At 52.9% G+C, this 24,467-nt stretch overlaps 2 protein-coding genes across 9 annotated transcripts; one reads left to right on the top strand and one right to left on the bottom strand.

The window, feature by feature from the left end:
• Window positions 1-9,378: 9,378 nt before the first annotated feature.
• Window positions 9,379-13,843, top strand: Edf1 (endothelial differentiation related factor 1). The gene is made up of 5 exons (XM_005083679.4): window positions 9,379-9,544; window positions 11,924-11,975; window positions 12,332-12,492; window positions 12,770-12,863; window positions 13,612-13,843. Exons 1-5 carry the CDS (start codon window positions 9,467-9,469, stop codon window positions 13,671-13,673), a joined length of 447 nt encoding a protein of 148 aa, XP_005083736.1. The 5' UTR covers window positions 9,379-9,466; the 3' UTR covers window positions 13,674-13,843.
• A 1,063-nt stretch (window positions 13,844-14,906) lies between these two features.
• On the bottom strand, window positions 14,907-24,449 carry Mamdc4 (MAM domain containing 4). Of its 8 annotated transcripts, XM_021235094.2 has the most exons (29): window positions 23,861-24,449; window positions 21,880-21,990; window positions 21,636-21,809; window positions 21,421-21,546; window positions 21,111-21,241; window positions 20,942-21,026; window positions 20,688-20,813; window positions 20,334-20,471; window positions 20,159-20,247; window positions 19,898-20,071; window positions 19,577-19,661; window positions 19,308-19,496; window positions 19,085-19,210; window positions 18,865-18,996; window positions 18,641-18,765; window positions 18,449-18,560; window positions 18,208-18,324; window positions 17,981-18,115; window positions 17,741-17,877; window positions 17,450-17,669; window positions 17,236-17,373; window positions 17,034-17,152; window positions 16,854-16,944; window positions 16,567-16,713; window positions 16,305-16,439; window positions 16,076-16,203; window positions 15,879-15,987; window positions 15,265-15,437; window positions 14,907-15,153 (listed from the first exon to the last, which is right to left on the bottom strand). In XM_021235094.2, exons 1-29 carry the CDS (start codon window positions 23,988-23,990, stop codon window positions 15,112-15,114), a joined length of 3,744 nt encoding a protein of 1,247 aa, XP_021090753.2. In that variant the 5' UTR covers window positions 23,991-24,449; the 3' UTR covers window positions 14,907-15,111. The 8 variants fall into 8 exon arrangements, 7 of the variants coding, with proteins under 7 accessions (XP_021090753.2, XP_040601172.1, XP_040601175.1 ...); XM_040745238.1 differs by lacking the exons at window positions 14,907-15,153; window positions 15,265-15,437 and having other exon boundaries at window positions 15,569-15,987; XM_040745241.1 differs by lacking the exons at window positions 14,907-15,153; window positions 15,265-15,437; window positions 16,567-16,713 and having other exon boundaries at window positions 15,569-15,987.
• Window positions 24,450-24,467: the final 18 nt, after the last annotated feature.

Raw genomic sequence — 24,467 nt, 5'->3', positions numbered from 1 at the left:
CTTGTGTTTTGGAGGTCAGTGGATAAAGTCACTTGTCACCAAGCCTGATGACCCGAGTTCAACTCTGGGGTCCACATCCTGGAAGGAGAGCAGATATTTATGCATTATTTAGTTACACACACACACACACACACACACACACACACACACCCCATAACACCACACGCATATATGTGTGGACACAGAATAATTAGATTTCACCCATCTTCTGCACCAGGTATGTCCAACCTGCAGCGTGTATCCCAGGATGACCATAAATGCATCCCAACACTTGTAGGTGTTATATCACAATGTCAAAAGGATGAACTCTTCTGCACTATACTCTGAGTCTCGTCTGCGTTCATTCTATAACTGATTTTGAGAGATAATTCGGCCGTTCTCTTGGGCTATCAGACTCTTGAAATAATGTACCCCAAGAAATTGACATACACTCCAGGAATCTCATGCAGGGAAAAGGCTGAAACCTAGGCCAACCAAAGGAGACACTTGTCTTCCTGGGAAGAGATTTGCAACTTCAGGCCACCTTGCAGGGTAGACTGGAGCTGAGACGGTGAGATGGGATGGGGCAGTGATGGGCAGGACCACACTGTGACCCCGCCTACTTAGTGATGCATAACTTTGGTCTGTACTTGAAGTGACAGTTTATGCAGGACCCTGAAGGTAGACGTGGAGGAGGCTGTGTTACCGAATCTGTCTTTCTTTCTAATGTGGGCACATTGAATAAATCCTTTTTGCTTTTCACTGGTGATTTTTCTCTTTAATTGGTTTATTGAGGACAAGTGACCGAGCATGTCTGACTAGGGATGGCAGAACAGGCTCTGACCCCAGTAGCTACATTAGTGATCCCATGAGACTGCAGGACTAGGGAGCTGAGGGGCATCCAGGTGAGATCCTGGTAACTAACGATGAGATCCCCCGTGGCTGTGAAAACTTGGTAAAGGCAGGGCTACCGCCCCGGCCTCGCTGACTGCACTCTTACTTCCTTAGGGGTTGGAATTCTCCTGACTGAACCAGGAATTCCACCAACATGACAGCAAGGTTGTCCTCTTCTGATAAAACTCAGGTGGCCACTGGGTCAGTTAGCTTCCTAGAGCCTGTTTGTCCCAAGCAACCACGGGGCTCACTTACACTAGTGAGTCCTCACCTGCAGGACTCAGCTCTACAAGTGTGAGGAGGTATTTCCTCCAGGCAGCTCCTGCGAGGCCGGAGGGCATCCTGAGAAGCTAGCAGCCTAGCTTGAGAGAAAGTAGGCTCACTTACAGCAGAGCATCTGCTCCATGAGGGAAAAAATGCATGTCTGGTCTTTCCTCCAGGCCTCCCCTCACCCACATCCACCAAAAATTTCACCAGCAAGACACTGCCCTCTGCCCTTAATGGCAGCCGAGCCAGAAATTGACATTACCATGGTAACCTTAACTGTAGTCTACTGGGCCAATGCTGCCCTTTAGACTTCTCTACTTTTGAGATTTTTTGTGCACTTTTGGGGGGAGGCACTGGTGTGCAGATTGCATACAGAGTTAGACCAGGTCAAGAGATGGGAGGTGTCCCGAATGGGAAGTGGCCTCACCACTGCCCCACCTACCAGCAAAGAACTGGGTGACATCCTGGGGACTCACCTCACTCACTGGCTGGGAAAGAGGTGAGTCACTGTAATTGTTGGACAGCTCAGGGGATTCCCATGTGGGTTCCTTCCTGCTAAAAAGAAAGCAAAAGTTACCCAGCAAGACAACCACTGATGGCCAGGCAGAGGTTGGTGGTGTCCCTTGGGCAAACTCAGGAGAACCCACACAGCACCTGCTTACTCCTCAAGTATCGGGATTAGTCAAGAAACCCATCTTCAGTAGAGCCTTTGACTCTGCATGGGGCACGGTGGCATTTGTGCTGAAGATGGTTGGGGTGACACATTCAAACAGGTTGGGACCTCAGGTGCTGACAGGGCTTGTTGGGGTGGACTGTGGTGACTGGGCAGGACAGTGTGTACCACAGTGTGTATGGAGGTCAGAGCACAACCTTGGGTGGCTTTTCTCACCTTCCACCTTGAGACAGGCTCTCTCATTCGCCTGCTAACTTGGACTGGACTAGCTGCCTGGTAAGCTTCCAGCAATTCTCTTGCCTCTGCCTCCTGTCTTGCCGCAGTCATGCTGGGACTACAGAAGTGAACTCCTGCATCTGGCTTTCCATGGGTCCTGAAGAGGCCCAGCCCGGCTGCAACCCTTTGCCGGCAGCACCAGCTTCTGTCTTTCCTGGTGACCCCTGGTTCTCACGACCATCATCTGTACAAGATGTAACGGTAGCACTTCTGACCTCTGACCCATGTGGTCCAGGACCCAGTTATGTCATTCATTCACACTGACTGGGTGTTAGATGATGGGCAGAGCCTAGGTCTTCCTAGCTTCTCAGGCAACAGCAAGTCTGCCACCTGCCGGCCAGAGAGGAAACTGGAGCGGTAGCAGTGAAAAGGCTGTGGACAGGATCTTCTTGGCGTCTGACAGGTGAGTGGGACTCCACAGGGCACTGTTAGCCATACACCTGTACCAGCTCTGCTCCCACTCAGACCCAGCAACTGGAGTCGTCCACCCACGGCCATGCAGCCATATGTCACCTCAGTTCTCAAGAGATCCCAGGGGCTCCTTTCCACCTGTGGGAGCTGGGTCCCCGGCCCTCCATATCGCATTCTCCATAGGGGCTCCTATTGTAGGATGCTATCCTTCAAGCATAGTAGCCTTGATCACCTGCATCAGAGACAGCTGGGACGACTCACAGGTGAGCCTCAAGATTGGGACTATTGCTATCCTCCCCCCCCCCCCCCCCGTAGAAGGATTGGGTGGGGATGGTCACAGACCTGAGAGCTCAGCCCCTCCTTCCTTCAACGCCTGCCAGATATATGCGACTCTGTCCCAGATGGACATGGTCTTTTGTTCTCAGGAGGTGCTAGAATGTATAATGTGGAAGGTTAACTGAGAGGAGACTCCATCCACACCGCCATAAGAAGTCATTATCCATGCTGTATGAGACTTTTATAGCTGTTTTGGGATTTTCTCCTCTAAGTAACCACTCACCCGTGCTTTGTAAGTACCCAATAAACTCAATGGTTTGCCAAGTTGGACTTTAGTGGAATTGTACCTCCCTTTCTTGTGGTGCCTTATTTGGTGTGAGTAGACACCGAGAGATGTCTCCCAGGGAAAGTTCACACAATACCATCATTCACCCTCAAGGTAGCGAGCAATGGCAAAGAAAAAAATTCCGCCCAAGTCCATTTTGGTGCACAATTAGTTTATTAGGGTCATGTACAGGAGTGCGGGTGATTCAAGGGCAGCTCTATTACCAGAAAGACCTTGTGCAACTCACAGACAGTTATACCACCAATGAATACCTCCCCAGCAGCTGTTCGCTTATACATCAAGAAGGGGCCTATTAGCATTGTCTCTACATGAGGGAATGGTAATAGCTCTAATCTCCTGAGGGTCTTCTGTGGGTGATCGCAGCATCTCTGCTTCAAGGTACTAGCGATCATGGGAACCCAGAGGAAACAGCTACATAACACAGTGTTAGGTCTCAGACTGCCCACCATGAGCAACTATAGAGAATTGACACGGTATGGAAGCCACTGTCTTACAGCATTGGGCAGCAGGCAGTGCAGAACTGAGAATCAGAGAGACGGGGGACAGCTCAGGTCGCCTATGTTCTCTCTGGCTTCCCGTTTAGAACACTTCACCAATACCCTCACAGGGAGGTGGAGACCAAGCACAGTATGGTGATTTTGCTGTGCTGAGGAGGTCAAAGGCAGAGCCCGGGTCGGCAGGAGCAGCTGCATTGGCAAACTATGATGCTGCCTGTAACTCCAGGTCCAGGGGGGATCTGACACCCTCTTCTGGCTTCTATAGGCACTGCACTCACGTGCACAACACCCACCACCACCCCATATACCCCCAAGTTAAAAATAAACAATCTTGGGAGGCAGAGGCATGTTGTGGAATATTTAGCTATGTAAAGATATGCTACATTTGTTTATGTGGTGGAATATTACTTTAATTGTGTAAAGATGTGTTGCATTTGTTTCAACTTGCCTGCCGAAGGCACCTGAATGATCTAATGAAAAGCTGAATGGTTAATAGCTAGGCAGGAGAGAGAGAGAGGCAGGGATGGCAGGCAGACAGAATAAGTCTGGGAAGAAAAATCGTAGGCTCAAGAGGATGAACAAAAGAGGAGAGGAGAGAACCAGGGAGACACCTGGGGCCACCAAGGCAGCCACCAGCCAGACACGAGAAGCAGTGTAAGATATACAGAAGGAAAGAAAAGCAAAAAGCCCAAGGCAAAAGGTAGATAAAGAGAAACAGGTTAATTTAAGTTTAAAGAGCTAGTCAGGAACGAGCCTAAGCTATGTCAGGCTTTCAAAACTAATAATAAGTCTCCGTGTCATGATTTGGGAGTTGCTACAGACAAATGTGAAAGAAAAAGCCTGCTGCAGAGGCAGGTGAATCACTGTGAGCTCCAGGACAGCCAGAGATACTTAGTGATATTCTGTCTCAAAAATAAATGAAAATCTACTCTAGAGGGCCTTACCCTCCCTGGGGAATGGAGTGGGGATTGGGTGGGGTCTGGGGGGGCTGGTGATGGGAGTGGGCGTGGAGGGGAGGGAGAGGGAACTGGGACTGACATGGGAAGCAAGCTTGTTTCTAATTTATATAATAAAAAGTGCTAAAATAAATAAATAAAAAATCGTCATAGATTTTTAAAGAAACGGGCTTACTTCCAGCCTGTTTCCGAACTGCATCTCAATCCTATCATTGATTCATACAATTATCTTTCCACGTTTTGTAATGCTGTGGTATCCTTTAACTATACTGATTTTTCCCACACAAGATTATTTTAAGACACGACACAATTAGCATAACACAAAGCTCATATATTAACACAAACTATGCATGTTGTCCTAGGGTATGGCTTAATGGTAGGGAGGGAGAAGAAGGGAAGGAAAGAGAGGGATGGTGGACTGGAGAAATGGTCACTCAGTAAAGCAGTTGCCATGAAAGCCCGAGGACCTGAGTTCAGATCCCTAGCAGCCACATAGGCACTGGGCACTTACAACCCAGTCAGTGCTGGGGAGGTGGACAACGGGAAGAACCCTAGGGATTTCTGGACAGTCCGTCTAGTAGCGCTCCAGGTTCAGTGAGACTGTGTCTTACAAATTTAAGTAGAAAGCAACCGAGGATGACATCCAATGTTTACTCTCTGACTTAACAACAACAAAAAAAAGGTGGGGGAAGAGTGTGGGTATTCAGGCCGAAGAGAAATGATGTTGGAGAGGACTCCGGTCCTGAAAGGAATAAGTAAATCACCAATTTAATTTGTGTCCCAGTAGGCTACAGAAATGTGTGATGATTAGGTGACCAATGCTAGCAACCTGCTTATATTAAATGCTGTGAACACAGGACTCACTGTCTCTGGAGATATAGTTTCCCATGCCAGCTGCTGAGGCTCCTCTCCAAAGCAGCAGCCTCTGAGCCCGGAACACACTGGAAGCCCCTGAGCTGGGATTGAAAGTGCTTAGTGACTCCACAGAGAGAAAAGGAGGAGCCTCACGGCATCTATCTGAGCCTAAAGGGTAGGGGGCAAGGACTTGGCGGAGACATCAGGACTGGATTCCTTTTTTTTTTTTTTTTTTTTTGGTTTTTACGAGACAGGGTTTCTCTGTATTGTTTCGGAGGCTATCGGTCCAGCCCGGCCTCGAACTCACAGAGATCCGCCTGCCTCTGCCTCCCGAGTGCTGGGATTAAAGGCGTGCGCCACCACCGCCCGGCCAGGACTGGATTCCTGATGAGAGCCATGTGGGACAATGCCCCTCTTGAACAACGGTAGGGGATGGAGAGAGTCCCCTCCAAGCCTAAGCCTTGGAGCAGATACACCATGGACCCGGTTCAGCTGTTCTTGCAGAGTTCACTCATAGCCTTGGAGATGCCTCCTAATGCGTTCATGCGTATCAAACACCAAATAGAGTATTGGACCACAATTCTTTAAATTAAGGCCTGTAATAGATGTCTAGGTGGACCCCTCTCTCATTTCACTCTCTTGGATCCAACAGTTTGGAATGACTGTGTGTATTTGTGGCGCACAGCTAAGAACGTGTTAAGATGGCCATGGAGGGCTGGAGAGACGGCTCAGCGGTTAAGAGCACTGACTGCTCTTCCAGAGGTCCTGAGTTCAATTCCCAGCAACCACATGGTGGCTCACAACCATCCGTAATGAGATCTGAAGCCCTCTCCTGGCGTGCAGACATATGTAGAGGCAGGATGTTGTATTCATAATAAATAAATAAAATCTTTAAAAAAAAAAGATGGCCATGGACAGGAATGTCTGCTGAGAACGCCTTACAGTGCTTGGCACTTCAGCTAGAAGCGAAAGGGAAAGGGGGGTTGGCACATGCCAGGCCAGTGGTGAGTCTTTCCCAATCAATCATCCAAGTTACAGGATTAAGCAGAGCTGATACCGCCCCCAGCTGAAAAGAATTAAAATTCTCAGGCTGGCGAGACGGCTCAGAAGATTAAAATACCTGCTGCAAGCCTGATGACTCGAGTTCTATCTCCAGGATCCATGTGGGGGAAGAGAACGGCTCCCAAAAGCTGTCCTCGGAAGTGCAGCACATTACTCATGTGCAGTCCTCCACCCACGAGTGCACGCACAAAATAAATTTTAAAATGCAAAAGAAGGGCTGGAGAAATGGCTCAGAGGATAAGAACACTGGTTGCTCTTTCAGAGATCCTGAGTTCAATTCTCAGCAACCACACGGTGGATCACAACCATCTATAAGGAGATCTGGTGCCCTCTTCTGGCCTGGAGGTGTACATGCAGGCAGAATGCTGTATACATAACAAGTAAATAAAATCTATTTAAAAAATGCAAAAGAGAAGCCGGGCGTTGGTGGCGCACGCCTTTAATCCCAGCACTCGGGAGGCAGAGGCAGACGGATCTCTGTGAGTTCGAGACCAGTCTGGACTACCAAGTGAGTTCCAGGACAGCCTCCAAAGCCACAGAGAAACCCTGTCTCGAAGACAAACAAACAAACAAACAAACAAACAAACAAAAAAGCAAAAGAGGCCGGGTGTTAGTGGCGCACACCTTTAATCCCAGCACTCGGTCAGCAGAGGCAGGTGGATCTCTGTGAGTTTGAGGCCAGCCAGAATATGCTCCAAAGCTACACAAAGAAACCCTGTCTCGAAAAACCAAAAAAAAATTTTAAAAAATTAAAAATGCAAAAGAAAAAAGGAACACTCTTCTCAGCCAGGCACTCACCTGTGTTGCCAACATTCAGGAGGCTGAGAGGAGGAGGCCAGGCTGAGCTACATAGTGAGACCCTGTTCCCAAAACACAAAGCAGACAAAAACCTGTCTCACTGAAGATGCAAATACAATTTACTACACTATGGATGTTTTTTATCGATGAACTTGTGTTTAGCAGAATTCTAGTTTCATCAGCGACTGTACTGGCTAGTTGTGTGTGTCAACTTGACATAAGCTAGAGATTAGAGAGGAAGGAGCCTCATTTGAGGAAAGGCCTCCAGCTGTAAGACGTTTTCTCAATTAAGGATCAATAGGGGAGGGCCCTGATCATGGCCTGTGGTGCCACCCCTGAGCAGGTGGTCCTGGGTTCTCTAAGAAGGTGGGCTGAGCAAGCCATGAAAAGCAAGTCAGTAAGCAGCTCCCCTCCATGGCCTCTACATCAGCTCCTGTATCCAGGTTCCAGCCCTGCTTGAGTTCGTTTTGACTTCCTCCAGTGATGGACTATGATCTGGATGTGCAAGCCAAATAACCTCTTTCCTCCCCAGCTTGATTTTTGGTCAAGGTGTTTTGGTGCAGCGATAGAAACTGTAAGACAGGGTCCAAACCTGTATGTTGTGTCTCCTACCAGTGAGCTCATCAGTGAGAAGTCCTGAGCTTTCTTAAGCTAATGCTGATATTGATGGAGAAACCTGGTCAGGCACTACGAAAATGACGCAGTCAGCTTCCTTCCTTCCCAGCAGTTGGAAGGCAGAAGCAGGTCCAGGTCAGCCTGGTCTACATAGTGAATTCCAGGCTAGTACACAGAGCCTGTCTCAAAAAAAGACAAAACATCACCCCTCACCCCCACAAACGTGTGTGTGTTTAATTTTGTTTTATGTGTATGGGCATTTTGCCTTTACAGGATCTGTATACCACATGTGCCAGAAGAGGGCATCAATCCCACGGAGTTGGTATTCTTGGGTACTCTGCAAAAGCAGCAAATGCTCTTAACCACTGAAGCCCCTCTATAATCATTTTTGACTCCTCCAAGCAGGGTTTCAAGTAGCTCTGGGTAGCCTCAAACTTGCTGTGTAGCTAAAGAGAACCTTGACCTTCGGATCCTCCTGTCTCCACCTCCCAAGTATTGGTGTTATAAAGGTGTGTTGTTTATTGCAAGACACGGGTTATCTGTGTAGCCTTGATCTGTGTAACTCGATCTAGACCAGGCTGGCCTTGAACCCACAGAGATCTGTCTGCTTCTACCTCGTGAGTGCTGGGATTAAATGCGTGCACCACCACTGCCCTAATGAGTTTTTACTTTTAAACCGATTTTGTTTTCCTGTATCCCAAAGAAAGTCATCTAGGGTTCACATGTTTCAGGCCTCACGAAATTTGCCAACTGCTGTTCCCCTTCCCTCCCCACCCCTTCTACCCGCTCCCCCAGCACACCTTTACCTCCAAAGGAACAGCTCTTCAAACTGCTGGTACAGTGCAAAGCTACACAGCACAATGGAATCTGAACCTGAATTCTATCTCAGGACCCCGAAGGCGTGGCCTGGAAGACGCGTGTGCCAGTGTACCGACTAGTGTTGGCACAGTCTGCTCAGAAGCAATGTAGTGCAGACCCGCTGGCATCAGCAGGCTCTGGACTGCCTTCTCTCCACTAGTACAGTACCTGTACTAGCTTGGGGGGGGGCGGGTTCGCCCGCGCCCCTCTCCATCCTCTCCGACTTCCGTGCTCCTTCCCTCCGCCCCCAGCTCCCCTACAGGTCCCTACTCTTCTCTCAGGTTCTCCCCTCCAGTCGGGGTCCCCCACTCTCTTCTCTCAGGGTTCCCACTGTCTTAGGTCCTCCCCTCCCCTCTCCTCTCCTCTCCTCTAAGGTCCCTCTCCGTTCCCTTTGGCCCCCATGTTCTTCCCGGCCCCGGCGCTCTTCCCTTCGTGTCCCCCACAGACGCAGGACTAGATCAGCCGCGAAGATCAGACTTCGCCTTCCATGAGTCGCCCGGGGGCGGTCCCGGCGGGTCCCCAGACTAGCCCGACTCCGATTGGCCGCGACGCTCGGGAAGTGGGCCACCGACCAATGAGAGTCAGGGGCGGAACCGCGGCGCAGGCGCCGGAAGCGGGGAGGCGACGAAGGGACGTCGCGTCGCCGCGCCGGGTCTCGAGCAGCTGCCTGAGCCGCCGGACGGACCGCCGCCCCCGCCACGCCATGGCTGAGAGCGACTGGGACACCGTGACGGTGCTGCGCAAGAAGGGCCCCACGGCCGCACAGGCCAAGTCTAAGCAGGTGCCCAGCCAGCGGGGGGCGGCGGGGAGCTGCGGGGCCGCGCGGTGCGCTGCGGTCTCTGGGCCGAGTTTGGGGAATCCGGCAGTGGGTGGGGACTGGAACGGAACCGACGAGGGTGGGGGACCTTGTGGGACGACTGGGGGGAACCAAGTAGGGTAAAAAGACTGGGGCAGAGGGCAGCTGACCTGGGCGAGGCTGGGCCAAGGGTCAGGGGTTGGGGGATGGGATGTGACCTGAGCTCTGGACTGGGACAGGCCTGGGTGGGGACCTAGAGGGAGATGGAAACTGGGTCGAGGACAGGTGTAAGGTAGGTCTGAGAATCTGGCTGGTCACTAAACGTGGGGTGGGGAGCAGGGGCAGTCTTGTTGCTGAAGGTTTGGTCCTTTCCTGGTATCAGCCTGTGCTGGCATCACAGGTGGCTTGGTGCCCTGGTGATGTCAGCTTATAGAGTACTGTCTGAGGCAGTGGTGGTCCCCTGTGGCCTAGTGTGCTCTCCATAGGTGCACTCCGCTTTCCTGACCCCGGAGTGCTGTGCTGCCTTGACAAGTACTGACCAGCTTTGGGTTTATTTGCTGTCTAGTCAAAGCCAAATCCACGGTCCTTTTCTTTTCAAGGGAACTTGGGGTCGTCACAAGTATGTCGAAAGCCTGAACGTATTACACAGAGAATGGCTCACAAGCCACTTTTCTGAAACATTATGTTAATACTCAGTGACTGTGACCCAAGCATCACTGTTAGTGGCCCTGTTTCCAGGGAGACTACAACATTCTGTGGGATGTGTCATCTCTCAGTAGGAGCCATACTGGCCTAGGAGGCCAGGCCAGCATTCCACTCCTCCCTGCTTTATCGCAGAGCTTGGAAAAGGAATGAGAAATAGCTTATTTTCAATAAAGAACTTCTTAGCTTTTATATGTGTTTGGATGTATATGTGTATATGTAATATGTACACACACACACACACACACACACACACGTGACTTATTTATTGTGGTGCTGATACTGAATCCAGGACCTTGTGTATTTAATACTGAGCAAGTCTTGCCCCGGAGCTGACACTGGCCTGAGCCTCCTGAGTGCTGGGATCACAGTCATGTGCCACCACACCCAGTTCAAGCCTGTCTTAGGGTAGAAGTGAGTTGCTTCTTTTAGCAGTTTAATGCACATTAACTGGATATTTAGGTATTGAGTTTGTGTATAGTATACCCCCATTTCTTTGGGGACACATTCTGAGACTGCTCAGTGGGTGCCTGTAACAGTGAGTTGTATTGAATCCTGTATATGCTGTTTTTTCCTACTCATATATAACCAGGGCAAAGTTTATAAATTAGGCACAGTGAAAAATAGTAATAAGGGTTGGAGTGATGGCTAAGAGTGGTTAAGAGTGCTTGCTGCTCAGCCGGACTGTGGTGGCGCACGCCTTTAATCCCAGCACTCGGGAGGCAGAAACAGGTGGAGCTCTGTGAGTTCGAGACCAGCCTGGCCTACAGAGTGAGTTCCAGGACAGGCTCCAAAGCCACAGAGAAACCCTGTCTCCAAAAACCAAAAAAAAAAAAAAAAAAAAAAGAGTACTTGCTGCTCTTGTAGAGGACTCAGGTTCATGTGCAAGTATCAACATGGGTTACATCTGTCCGTAAATCCAGTTATAGGGGATCCAACACCCTCTTTTGGCCTTTGCAGGCACTGTGTGCATGTGGCACATAGACATATATGTAGGTAAACACTCATACATGTAAAATAAAAATAAACACATTTTTAAAAAGCCAGTCATAATAAATGTTTGGAAAAACCTGTTATGACAGTGTACCATAATAAGAGCTGTGCAAATGTGGTTTCTCTCTTAGGTTCCTACACTCACCCTGCTTTTAGGGATGGTGTGAAATGATACATTATCTAAATGATTCTCCTAAAGCGATGTGGATCACATAGCCATTGTTAGGTAGCATTAGGCTCCTACATCATGATTTCTTGAACATAGTCTGTTTTGGTAACCAAAGAGGTTGTGGGGTAGTTGAGTAAGAAGCAGGCAGCTTGCATAGCATGGACACAACTGAACAGAGACATGGTTTATGTCTCAATGGGGATGGTACGAAACTGCATCATACTTCTCAGAACATACAAAATTGTAAGTTATGAATTGTTTATTATCTGGAATTTAATGTTTGTGAACTAAAATTGACCATGGAAGAGCCAAAAACACGGAAGTAAAACTAGAGTTGGGGGAGAAGACGCTCTCGTAGTGAGTTTGGACTGCTTTTCCCAGCACTGTGTATCAGTCTTTTAGAACAGTTAGTAGCACATGGTTGGCAGACAGCTGCCTAAATTGTGCTCCACACTCCCCCAAAGCTCATTTTGATTGAAAACCACTTTCTGGTTTTCTAGGCCATCTTAGCAGCTCAGAGACGAGGAGAAGATGTGGAGACATCCAAGAAATGTAGGTACTCAAGTTTGCACTTGCAAAGCAAGGATGTGCTATGGGATTGCTTGCCTGATGGTATGGTTGGGTAGTCCCCGGGTGCCTGTCAAGAGCAGAGACTGGCTGGCTACTGGGCAGCCGGGAAATATTCTTGACCTGCTAGCGCAGCTCTGGGTGGTGTGAGGTCAGCAGGGACTGATAACTTTCCACCTTGTCCTCACCACTGAGGGAAGATTCAGATGCAGGGCCCTGAGGTCTGTGAAGTCCAGGTCAGCTGGGCCTGGGACCCTGTCAGTCTGCTTTATATCTGAGAATCCTTTTCCCTGTGCTGACTGCAAGCTGTCTTTGCTCTGCTCTGCTCACATTGTCTCCAGGGGCTGCTGGCCAGAACAAGCAGCATTCCATTACCAAGAACACAGCCAAGCTAGACCGGGAGACAGAGGAGCTGCATCATGACAGGGTGACCCTGGAGGTGGGCAAAGTGATTCAGCGGGGACGGCAGAGCAAGGGCCTGACGCAGAAGGACCTGGCCACGGTGAGGCTTTTGCAGCTGTGGAGTGGGGACAGGCGACAGGTGCTTAGACAGACAGGGAAGGTGGGCTCACTGCATGGTAGCTTTGGGACCTCACCCTAGCATACCTCAGATCCTCTGGGAAAGCCAAGGCAGAGAAGCTATAGCTGTCTCTTGTACAAGACTTGTCTGTATGGGGCACCAGGGACCCGGAACAAAGATGGCTGGCTGTGGGCACTTCCCCTGATTTCTGCAGCACATCTTACTGAGCTAGTATGGCTAAGGTGCATCTCTCCTTCAGAAAATCAATGAAAAGCCGCAAGTCATCGCAGACTATGAAAGTGGACGGGCCATTCCGAATAACCAAGTTTTGGGCAAAATTGAGAGAGCCATCGGTGAGTCTTCCCGGGCAGTCTTGGACAAGACATTGCCCTTCTGTAAGGGGTGGCGAGGGCTAAGATGACAGGCCCCTGTCCTCTTGAGGCCAGACTACTAGAGTCCTGCCTAAAGGTTTGAGGATCGGTGGGCCTCCAGAACCCTATGGAAACAGTGTGTTGGGTCTTTCTATAGCTAGCATCCAGCCAGAACACACTGTTCTCAGGGTGCCTACATGGCACGATGCTTCCACAGTGAACCTCCATGGAGGACCAATGCAATGTTCCAGTTCTTCTGGGACAAGATACCAAGATGTTTGCCTTCTCATCTTTCTAGATTTTATTATTTTGGTTTTTTCTGTCTGTCCTGGAACTCACTATGTAGACAAGGCTGGCCTTGAACTCACAGAAATCCACCTGCCTCTGCCTCCTATGTGCATTAAAGGCGTGTACCACCACGTCTGGCTTAGATTTTATTTTTTATATAGAGTCTCTCTGTAGCTCAGGCTGGCCTCAAACTCACATCAGTCCTCCTACCTTAGTCTCCTGAGCTCTGGGATTGCTGGAATGAGCCACCATGGCCAGCCTGGTCCTCAATACTTTCTGAAATGCTTGGCCCACACTCTAACATCAGGTGTGAAAGCAGCCCTCTATGTGGAGGCCTTGGGATGCGAGTAGACAATAATGATGGGACGCTCTAGTACTGCAGGGAGGTTGGGTTAGGTGCAGAAAGCTGCAGAGTGGTCAGCATCTTGCTGGCTTGTTTCAGGCCTCAAGCTCCGGGGGAAGGACATCGGGAAGCCTATCGAGAAGGGGCCGAAGGCGAAATGAACACAAAGCCTCGAAGCCAGTGGTTCCGGCTGAGCTCTTCTGGCTGGTCCCCCAGGACCACCAGCACTGCCGTGGGTCTCCTCACATGGTCAAACGGAACACGGGGGTCAGGCCTGTGTGCCCCCTCAACCCATACCTGCTGTCAAACAAAGCAAAACCTTGCAAAGTGATAGCTTCTTGGCTTTTTCCTCCCTGCCTTCTGACCTCAGCAGGGGTGCGAACCTGCACCTTCTGTCCCACGGACAGCTGGCTGCAGTGGGGAGTTCAGGTCTGTGGAGTTAGGGACCTCCCTGGGAGGAGGTGATGTCTTCTCGGAGCCTGTGCTCTGCTGGAGAGAAGCAGGGCCTAGCAGTCTCTGCAGTCTCCAGTTCTTTCTTCACCGTAGATGACGGCTGCCGGGGTGAAAACAGGCTTGCTTCATGATAGACACCGCTCAGGGAGCTGAGTGAGGCACTTGAGAGTTCTCTCCCTGTCTACTCAGAGTGGGCATCCGTCAGCTGTGTAATACCTAGAGATACGAGGTGGGACCTGGCCGTGTGCCAGCACCTCTTTCCCATGGAGCTGAATTTTGTGCAGGCAGTAGCCTAGCTTGGAACACATGGTATCTGTGGTGAGGACGGGTCCCTTGGGTAGGAAGGGAGCACCTGATTGCTAAGGTGTGGATGTCCACTCCCCTTCCCTGAGAGCCCTCAGTCCTCAGTGAAGCCAGAGTGGAAGCATTATGTGGAGGATCACGTTCAGAAACCATCCCTGGAACAGATGTGTCCCCATCTCTTCATTAGAACCCTGATTCCGGGGTGGCAGCCCCAGATCTGTTCTCACTTAGTCCAAAGGCTAAAGTGCAGCCTGCCTTCAGGTGTCCTGCTGTGAAGCGAGCTGGGCATGCCCAGTGACCTCAGTGTCACCACCTACAGTCCTAGGGTTGTTCAGGTCTTTATCTGAGGTGGTGGCATTTCTCCTCACCAGACCGGTTTCATGGTACCATGTCCGGTTGCTTTTATAATCCCAGTTTTCCTGCATCTGATTATTCCATCCTCTTTGGGTACGAAATCACCTGGTAAGTTAGAAGCTGAGTACGTCCATTCCTTGCTGGCTGGGGTGAGGGTCCAAAGGCAATGAGGGGTTTCCACACCTGCTCCCTGAATTCTGTCTCAGGTTAGGTCTTGAACCCTGGAGAGCCACCCACCATCCTGCCAGGTACAGCGTATATGAAGTACAGCCTAAAAGCCTGGGTTGGCCTTACTGGTGTAGAACATTTATTCACAGTGCAAGGACCCTTTGATCATACCACAGGGCAAGGTCAACCAGATGGAGGAAGAGCTGTAGAAGCTAAGCATGACCCAACCCCTATGTCCAGGCCCAGATGTAGGTCAGGTATCTGTGAGGGCTGAATGCTGAATGCTGTAGGAGCTGGTGCAGAGGCCAGGCCTTGTCTGGTCTATGAGCTGCTGGTGATGGATTCTGGGAGAGTAACTTGATCCTAGGAAAAAGGGAGGAATACTGGACAACTGCTGTTGAAAGGCAGCCTGGACTTGGACGGGTGAGGCAGGTGCCTCTTCCCGAGGCCTGGCCCACATCTGATGATTCCTACCGCATTGAAGAGGATGTTGTCAAAACTAGAGGTTGCTGTGTCTGTACTCTGGAAGGGACAGCGCTGCTTCTGTAGCCAATGCCTGCTCCCAAGGCCCAGGAGCACCAGGACCATGAACAGGAGGAGGGCCCCTCCAACAGCAGCCGGCACAGACACAGATGCTGCCATCTCACCTGAGGGCACAGAGGACACTTGAGCCCTCCACATAGCTCCCAATCCTTGTGTTAGGGTTCTGCTTCTGTTGGCTCCAAGGTTTGCCCTTGCTGATCTGTCAGCACAATGCTGCAGACCCCCCCACCCCACCCCCACCGCTTCCAGCATGACAGCAGCTAGTGGCTGCCAAACACGGGTCCTACTGTGGTCCAGCTTAACCTGGCAGCTCCTTCAAGGCAGTTCTTGCCCAGAAGCAGACAGTGAAAGCTGACAAAACCTCTGTGTACAGCTCACCACATGTGGGTGTTGTTCTGTGAGGTATAGTGTGGAGAGCACAGAACCCAGTCCTGGTCCAGCTGATTTCCTGAGCAGCTGGGCTGAGTACTTGCAGCCCTCTGAGTCACCAGCCTCAGCTTGGCAGGTTGAGGACCAGTCTGGCCACCCCGGAGCCCAGTGCTTACCCTGACTAGATGCAGGCCGCTGGCAGTGCTGCCCTGCCAAGTACTCCACATCATCGAGGGCAATGGGCCCCAGAGCTGGCTGGCCACCCAGAGTGGCTTCAAAAACGATCTGATAGGAAAGCGAAGGGAAGGGAAGGCTGTGATTATCTGGATAAATGGAAGACAGGGAAGGAAGGACAGCTCCCCTGGGACCTCACCTGGAACTCCTCAGAGTTGGACACTTGGATCTGGACTTGTACCCACTGGTGCCGCAGGTGACTGCCCTGCTCCCACACAGCTAGCTGGCCTTGGGCACTGCTCAGGAGCACTCTCAACTCACCCTTGTCTGAGAGCAAGGACCAGGGCAAGTCAGCTTAGGCTCCTGGATAATTCCCTTGTGCCTAACCTGAGCTCCCTTCCCCCCACACCCAGGGCCCAACCACTCACAGAAATGCTCAGGAAAGCCCATGTAGTACCAGAAGTGGAGGCATGAGGCTGTAGTTGCCGGCAGTGGCTCACTGCGCAGCCAGGCTGCTCGGCCCCCAGGACCTAGCACGCTGGTTTCAAAGAAAGCAAAGTGGCCTGGAAATGAGAGGGTGGGATGTGCTGGCTCCCTTGACATGCCTGTCTCTAACTTGAGGGAAGCTGGGTGAGTACAGCCCAGCTGTGAGGTAGGAACAGCCCAGGCCCTGCTTCAGCCAGTGCGCACCTGCCTCTGTGCCCAGGGTATGGTCCACTGTGGGTTTGGGGTAGCGGGATGGGGTGGCTCCGCTGCTCCAATCCCAGCTGTACCTACTTAGGTTGGGCCAAGCCAGGTGGCTCCACCCACACAGGCCAGATTCAAAGTCACAGGACCCTGCAAGGAACCAGCAGATGAGGAGAGAGGCCTCACTAAGCACCACCACTTCCGGGCACGGCCAGGTGGGGCAAAAGCCAGGAAGTTGTCGTCTTTGGTATAGATAAGGTACAACTCAGGCCACACAGCAAGCCGCTCACCTGGCTGAGCACAGGGCCCATCTTGGAGGAGAAGGTCATCTAGAGCCATGTAGGAATTCTCGACACCGGAAGCCACAGCCTCAAACACGACCTGCAGGGTGCAGAGCCACAGATCATGCAGGCTGGTCCTGGCAGCTCTTGAAGATGAGAAGGCTTTCCTCTTCCCACCCAGGCACTCACCCGCCAGGCCTCCCCAGCCTGCACATTCACACTGCCCAGACGCCAGGTAAATCCGCCATGTGCACTGATGCTGAGTTCTTGGCGCCTTGTGCTCTCTTGCACGTGGACCCTCAGGATGCCTACCCACCAAGAACCAGCCAGGTTAGCTGCCCTGGAGGCTCCCCAGGCATGGACGGGCCCTTCCCTTCCTACAGCCCCTTACCTGGGTTACGGAGGCTTAGATGGTACCAGAAGGTCAGGCAGGCTGGCTGGGTCAGGGGCTGGTGCTCCTCTGAGGTCAGAGAGGCCACATGACCTTTGGGCAGTACATTTGGGCTGGTGTCTACCACCATGTAGTACCCTAGAGGAAGGGAGACCAACATTAGCTTGCCTTTCCCTGGCCAGCCCTCTGTACCCCCACCCCAGCAGACCAGTACCTTGGGCCGTTTCTGTGGTATGGTCTGTCCAAGGACCCCAAGGAGCATGGCCTGAGACATTATCCTGGCGCTTCCACAGCCCCAAGCCCCCAGGAGAGAAGCCACAGTCAGAGTCTTCAAAGGAACAGCTCTTGGGGGCCCAGCAGGGGCCAGGCCGCACTGCCATGTCATCCAGGGCCATTGTGCCATGGTACCCATTCCGGAGGCCTTCAAACAGCAGCTGAGGGTGGAGAGTGGTAATTGGCTGGGGTCAACCCTACACCATCTACCAAGTGCCAAGCTCACCCTCACCTGGTGCTTGGTGTTGGCCTCTAGCTGGTGGTGAAGAGTGACCCAAGCCTGGTGCCAACGGTTGCCATGGGTACCCGACCTGGACCACAGTAGTGTGTCTTCCTCCCCATCCTTCCTCATGGCCAGGCGCAGTGTCCCTGAAGAGGAATGGAGTTTGTAGGGCAACAGCCCCCAGCGCCTGGTGCCTCAGGCTGCAGTGGGTACCAGATATACCCAGAGGCTCTAACAGCTGAGACTCACCAATCTGGGGCCCATATAGGCGGTACCAGAAGCTGAGACATTCCTTGGGGACAAGCGGCACCTGTGGTCTTGTGAGCAAGATAGCAGCTTGTCCTCGAGCAGGTGGGTCCGTGGGATCCAGGAACATGAAAAAGCCTACAGGGGACGAAAAGTCAAGCCACAGAAATGGTCTCCCAGTTTGAACTCCCCTCAGGCCTCAGAGGCCAAAAGTCTGGGAATTTCCCTACCTTGGCCAGTGGTGTGGTCATATTCAGAGCCCTGGCTTTTTACCCGGTGCCAGTGGGCATCTGTGAGGTGGTCTGTGTGCCAGCTGCATGAGTCCCGTTCAAAGTTACAGGAGACCTCTGGGGGGTGGGGTGGAGTTGGCTGGGGTCAGGCTCCCGGCTCCCCCCTTCCCAGCTGTGGTAAGGATTAGAGGGAGACTGGGGAGCAGTCCCTGGGTGGGGATGGGAGGTACGCAGGAGAAACCTTGGTCACTCTCAGTGGTCACTATGGGGTTGCAGTCTCTCATAGTCACATTGTCCACCCCGGCCCACTGCTGTCCAGGGCCATCCAAGTCCACCAGACCGACCAACTCCAGCTTTAAGCAGACAGAGGGAAAAGACTATCAGTTAGGGGCTGGCTCATTACAGATTCCCCGCCTTGGACTGTTGTCCTCACCTGGAATGGCCGGTGGCGTGCCCCAAGCAGAACCTTCTCCACTGTCCAGCCCCCGCTGCTGCTGCTTGGGGCCTCCCACACCAGCTCCCGGAAGCCATTCTCCACCACAACCAGTGCCAAGAAGCCTGACCGAGGGAGTTTGTATGGGTGGGTGGTCCTCAGACCCTGTCCTCCATGCAGGGGACTCCTGGGGGTTGGGCCCGGGGCCAGGAGGCATGGAGTACCTTGGGGATGACTGTGAAAACTGTAAGCCATGTGGAGTTCACAGCGAGGTCCAGAAGGGCCCAGGGCAGGTGTGAGAGCGCGGGCCTCAGATCTTAGCTGCCCCCAGGCCTTCTGCAGAGACAGGAAGTGCCCTATGGGAAGAGCAAGGCACCCCTCACTGCTCTGGTATCCCTAATTTACACTGTCTGAGCAGGGGCTCCTGCGGGGAAGTGGCCTCACCAGGAATATCCCGGTGAGCATCCTTGGCAGCTTTCCTGTTCTGGGCTTCAACCTGTTGCCACCGCAGTTTTCCCACACTGATATCCTCCCAGCCTCCAGCAGAGGCGGACTCAAAGTCTGTGGTGCCTGTGACACCAGTACCTTGTTAGGAAGGCAGCAAAGCGCAGGTCTCTGGCCTGCCTGGCCCCTGCACACATGGAACCCAGGCTCTGACTGGCCTCACCACACTTCTGTTCATCCTCGCCCTCTGCACATTGCTGCTGGAAATCACACAGCTGCTCTGGAGGCACACACACTTCTCCACAGGAGAGATGTCCTGGCTTGCAGGCTTCCCAGGGCGGCTTGGTGGATGTCTGGGGACTGAGGGCTAAGGCCTCAGGTACAGAACGTGATGATTGCGGAGTGGACACATCTGGAATAGAACTGAAGTCAGAGTGGGTTAAGGGCCTTGCTTTTCCTGGGCAGGCCAGGGGAGGGCCCTGAGCAGATCACCTGGAACAAGTCTGCAGTAGTTGGACACGATGAGGTCATCCAGGCCAATGACGCCTCCTGGACCAGTCTCCCCCACTAGAAGGATCTGAGGACAGGGAGGGCTCAGGGAGAGCCAAGCATTATTCTGTCCTTTCTTCGTTGACACCCCCTCCCCGCCCCCGCGCCGCTCACTGCTGTACTTCATAAACTGCCACACCCACACTCTCAGCTTCTCCCACTGAGACACTGAGCAGCTTTCAAGAGTGACTGCAAAGCCCCCCATGTTCTGTGCATGCTCTAGGCGGGTTCCCCGGATTCCAGTTACCGCCTGGCTAGCCTCACCCGAAATGGGTGGACACTCTGAATGTCAACCCGGTCTCTGACCCAGCCTGTCCCCAGCTCTCCATGGTGGCTCCGCATCAGGACAGGATCCTGGGGGGTGCTGAGCCCCTGTGCCTGCAGGAACAGCTGGAGGCGGCTGGCCTCAGACCCATGCAGGTAATAATAGAAGGTGAGCTGAAAGAGAAGGTATCTGAGGCTGTCGGAGGCCTCTGGCAACTAGACAACCAGGAAGGGCAATGCCTCGTCTCACACCCATCTCACCGAACAGTTGTAGGAGACGGAGGCTTGGAACTCGGGGCTGAAGAGGACAGCAGTGGTGCCAGGCTTGGCCACTGAGACCAGGAAGAAGCCTGTGAGAGAAGGCAAATGTGGGTCAGGCTCATTGGGAAATAGATGGGTGGAAAGGGCTACGGCCAGAGTCCCTTGGAGACTTCACCGTATGCACTATTTCGGCTGTGATCTCGCTGGGGCCAGGCAGGGGTCACCATGCTGCCAGCACTGTAGTTCCGGGTCCAGCCCTCGAACTGGTTCCATGGCCCCAGGCCTGTCTCAAAGTCAGTGGCCATGTGGTGGCCTAAGGAGTGGGATTGAGGGGTTATCAGCGGCTTTCTTGTAGTGAGATGGCCCTGGTTCCAGGGAAACACTGGCTGTCCCACCAGAATGGCTATGCTAATGTCAACCTTCCTGGACTAGTCCCGGTATTCTCTGGAGGACCCAGAAATCAAGGCCTACATTCCCCGTCTCTCTGTAGTCCTTCCCCCTGCCCAGTCCTTGATGGTCCCAGCCTCACTGCAGATGAGTGGGTCTTCATCAGAGCTGTCCCCACAGTTGTCCTCCCCATCACACAGCTGGTGGCCTTCCACACAAGCCTTGTTCTGGCACTGATGGTGCCCCAGGGGGCAGCTGGCCTGAGAGGCTGGGGAAGAAAATAGTTAACATTGGCCTCAGCATTTGGGATGGAGGTACCCTGGGGAGAGGCTGAAGACTCGGGGTGGTGGGCAGTGAGGGTCTCCTAGCTTTGGACAGGGTGACATGCAGTCTTACTGGGCAGCCCACAGTCCCGGAACTCCACATCATCCAAGGCCATAGCACCCCTGTGTGTGGCATTTCGGGTGGCAGAAAATGTCACCTGGAGAAAGAAAGGGTCCTTAGGACCTAGGTGAGTGCCCAGACCCTCCCCATTGTCTCCAGCCTGGAAAACCGCCCAGCTTACTTTGAAATCACCCTGAACACGGCCAGTGTTCACTGCCAGCTCCTGCCAGCCAGGACCCCAGGGTCCTGAGCTCTGCCACAGGGTCAGTGTCTCTACACCATGGGTCAGCTCCAGCCGCAGCTCAGCGACATCTGTAGCATTTTGAGTGGTCTTGGGGCACCTTCAGCCTCCTGATGCCTCCCTCCAGGCTAGCCGCTGTACCCTGGTCCTCATTAGGGAGCATCCTCCTGTTTCTGCAGCCGTCCCTTTCCTCATCCAGCCTTTTCCCAGAGCCACTTGGCCCTGAGCCTCAGGGATCCACGGCACGTACCTCTAGAGGGTATGTGGTACCAGAGCCTCAGTTCACAGGGAGGGGCTGCCTCACGCATGACAGGGGAGCGCAGAGTCGCAGTGGATGCCTCCTTCCCAGAGTGGGTCCCCACAGCCATGTACCAGCCTGGCCAAGGGTGAGAGGTTAGGAGGCCAGACATGAAACCAAGACAGAAAAATAACAGGGTGCACGCACATGGATTCCCCCGGCCTTACCCAAGTCAGTGCCATGTGTGTGGTCAGAGCGAGGCCCAGGACCATCCAGCGCTGCCCCTGCCCGGTCTCGAAGCCAGCTATAGCCAGAGGTACTGATGTCCTGCCAGCCACAGGGGTCCTGCTCGAAGCTGCAGCTGAAAGGGGTACTCGGGGTAGTTGAGGCGCCATGGAAACCTATGAGAATGAGTGGTCAGGGGCCTGCCTTTAACCGCCACTCCCTGCCGCTCCCACCTGACCAGCTCACCGCACTGGGCTTCATCTGAACAGTCTCTGCAGTCACACACAAAGTTGCAGACTGCTTCGATGGGACTTCTGCAGTGGCTGGGGACCCAGGTCTTGCCCAGGGACTGTGCAGCTGGCAGAGTAACAGCGAGTGAGTGGAGGGCATGGCGATGGCGTTTGGATTTTTAGACACGTGTGCATTTGTATGCATATATGTGCTGTACAGCAGGTGTGGCGCTCAGAGGACAACTGGGGTGGGAGTCGTTTATTTCCTTCCACCACGTGGGGCCCAGGAACTGAACAGATGCCATCAGGCTTGAGAGCAAATGCCTTCACCTTCTCAGCCGTCTGGCCAGCCATGACTGGCTGTTTTGAGCAGTGTAAATTCTGGGTCCAGACAAACCCCAGACACGAGCAGGCCAAGGTACTGCTCGACTGACTTCAGGGCTCGGCCCTATATGAAGAGGGGCCTGGCGTCTACCAAGAACTGCCACTGTCACCCTGTACCAAAAGCAAACAACAGGAAGGGGAAGGGCTCTTGATGAGAAACACCCCATAGGGAAGGCACAGGAGCCCTCAGGACTAGGAGCTGGAAGGGCTTCTAGTAGGGTCCTCCCTCCCCCAGCAAGAAGACACTGAGGATGGCCACGGGAGCAGCACATGTTCCATAACGGGAAGTGGCAGACGAAGGCTCAGCAAGCTGGGTAGATGGTCACCTACGATGTCCCGGGGCCTGTCCTCTAGGACAGGGAGGTAAGATGTAGATGGGCAATGCCCACCTTGTTGACTTGTCCTAGATGCCCCCACTGTAGAGGCCCACTCCTGACAAGTTCCTGTGTCTGCCCTGACTCCAACTGGCATCCCGGCCTCAGTTTACTCACCCATAAGTAGGACCAAGGGTGACAGGAGGTGGCTAGGCAGGTACATGGTCAGGCTGGAGGGAGGACGTCCCAGTGGAGCCCGGAGGAGGCTTTACCTGGTCATTAGCTCACGGTGGCCTCACAGGCTGACTTAGCTCACTGGGAAGGGCTCAGCCCCTTTATACCTGCAGCCCCTTGGCTGGGTCCCATCCAATGATAACAGGCCGAGCATCCAGCTGTAAAAGTATCTCTAGAAGGGGGCCCCTGCTTGGCTCTTTCTGACCAAAGGTCAGGTCTTGGCCATCCTGTGCATTCTCCCTGCCCTGCCCTGCCCTGCCCTGCCCTGCCCACTACAAGTTTCTACTGGGATATAGAAAGGCTGGGGACCCTACTTGCAAGCTCTAAGATTCTCTGATAGGGCCTACAGTCCCACCCTGGTGCAGGCCAACGACATCAGGGCAGTCTACTCAGTGGCTGCACGTGGGCATCCAGTGTACGTTCACAAGCTCCCCTGCTCTGTGCTTAGGGGAGCAGATCAGGGCAAGCCCAGTATCAACAACCTACCTCTGTGAACCAGGACAAGTCCCATGTCAGGGTGTGGTGTCCACTTTCATACCACCTGCAACTCAAGCGCTGCACACTCTCCCAAAGTGTGTGTGTGTGTGTGTGTGTGTGTGTGTGTGTGTGTGTTGGGGGGGTGCAGATGTGTGATCAGGGCAAGTCCTGGTCCTGGGGAGAGAGTAGTTCATGGAGGACTCTGGTCTCTGTTTACTTTTGGTCATCTGTGAGACCCAGCAGTCACTGTGCCAGCCACTGGTCCCATAGTCTTTTTTTTTTTTTTTTTTTTTTTTTTTGGTTTTTCGAGACAGGGTTTCTCTGTGGCTTTGGAGGCTGTCCTGGAACTCGCTCTGTAGACCAGGCTGGCCTCGAACTCACAGAGATCCGCCTGCCTCTGCCTCCCGAGTGCTGGGATTAAAGGCGTGCGCCACCAACGCCCGGCAGGAAAGTCTTAATGAACACACAAGCTCATTTTCCCACAGCTGAGGCAGGAGGAATGTCAGGAGTTTTGACGAGCTTGTCACATGGAGTTAGACTCTGCCTATGACTTATCTTAGTATGACCTGGGGGGTGGGGTTGTCTCACCTGAGCCTGTCTGCTGGCCTCTAAAAGGGTATCTCAGTAGTGTCTGCTTGCAGCCTACAGGAATGTCAATGAGCCAACAAAGGCTGGTCCAGGTATGGTAAAGGATGCCCCAGAGATGCCTGGCTTTCATCAGTACCCCCTATAATGGCGCACTGTGCATGGGACGTCTTAGAGCAGGGGTTAAGCTTGTCCCTGCCACTGTCCTGTACAGTGAGGTAGAGCAGTACAGAGACAGACTCGGGGGTGTGAATGTCCAGGGACTAAGACACACACAAGATCAGAGATCCTGAGTGAATGAGACACAAGCAGATAGTGCGCAGCTGCAGGGTCCTGAGAGTTGTGGGTAACATCATGAACCTTCCCTGACCACTCAGGGATATCAGGCTCGGACTGAGAACAGATGAACAACACAGCCTGTCAGCTAGCCAGGACAGTCGTTGCTAGGACCCTTTCCTACTGGGATTCCTGGATGAGCTACAGGAAGGGGGCGCTTGTAGGCACCCCAGCTCTTGCGTGGTCAGGAACTGACTTCTTGTGCAAGGCCTTGAGGGGCCTCTTCTCAGATGTCCTTGGGGATAGCTTCATGGAGGAGCAATCAGGCCATAAA

This window comes from Mesocricetus auratus, unplaced genomic scaffold, assembly GCF_017639785.1.
Source record: "Mesocricetus auratus isolate SY011 unplaced genomic scaffold, BCM_Maur_2.0 Super-Scaffold_100004, whole genome shotgun sequence".
NCBI lineage: Eukaryota > Metazoa > Chordata > Mammalia > Rodentia > Cricetidae > Mesocricetus > Mesocricetus auratus.
Note: the sequence above shows the minus strand (reverse complement) of the source record. Positions and strands in the feature narration are given on the sequence as shown.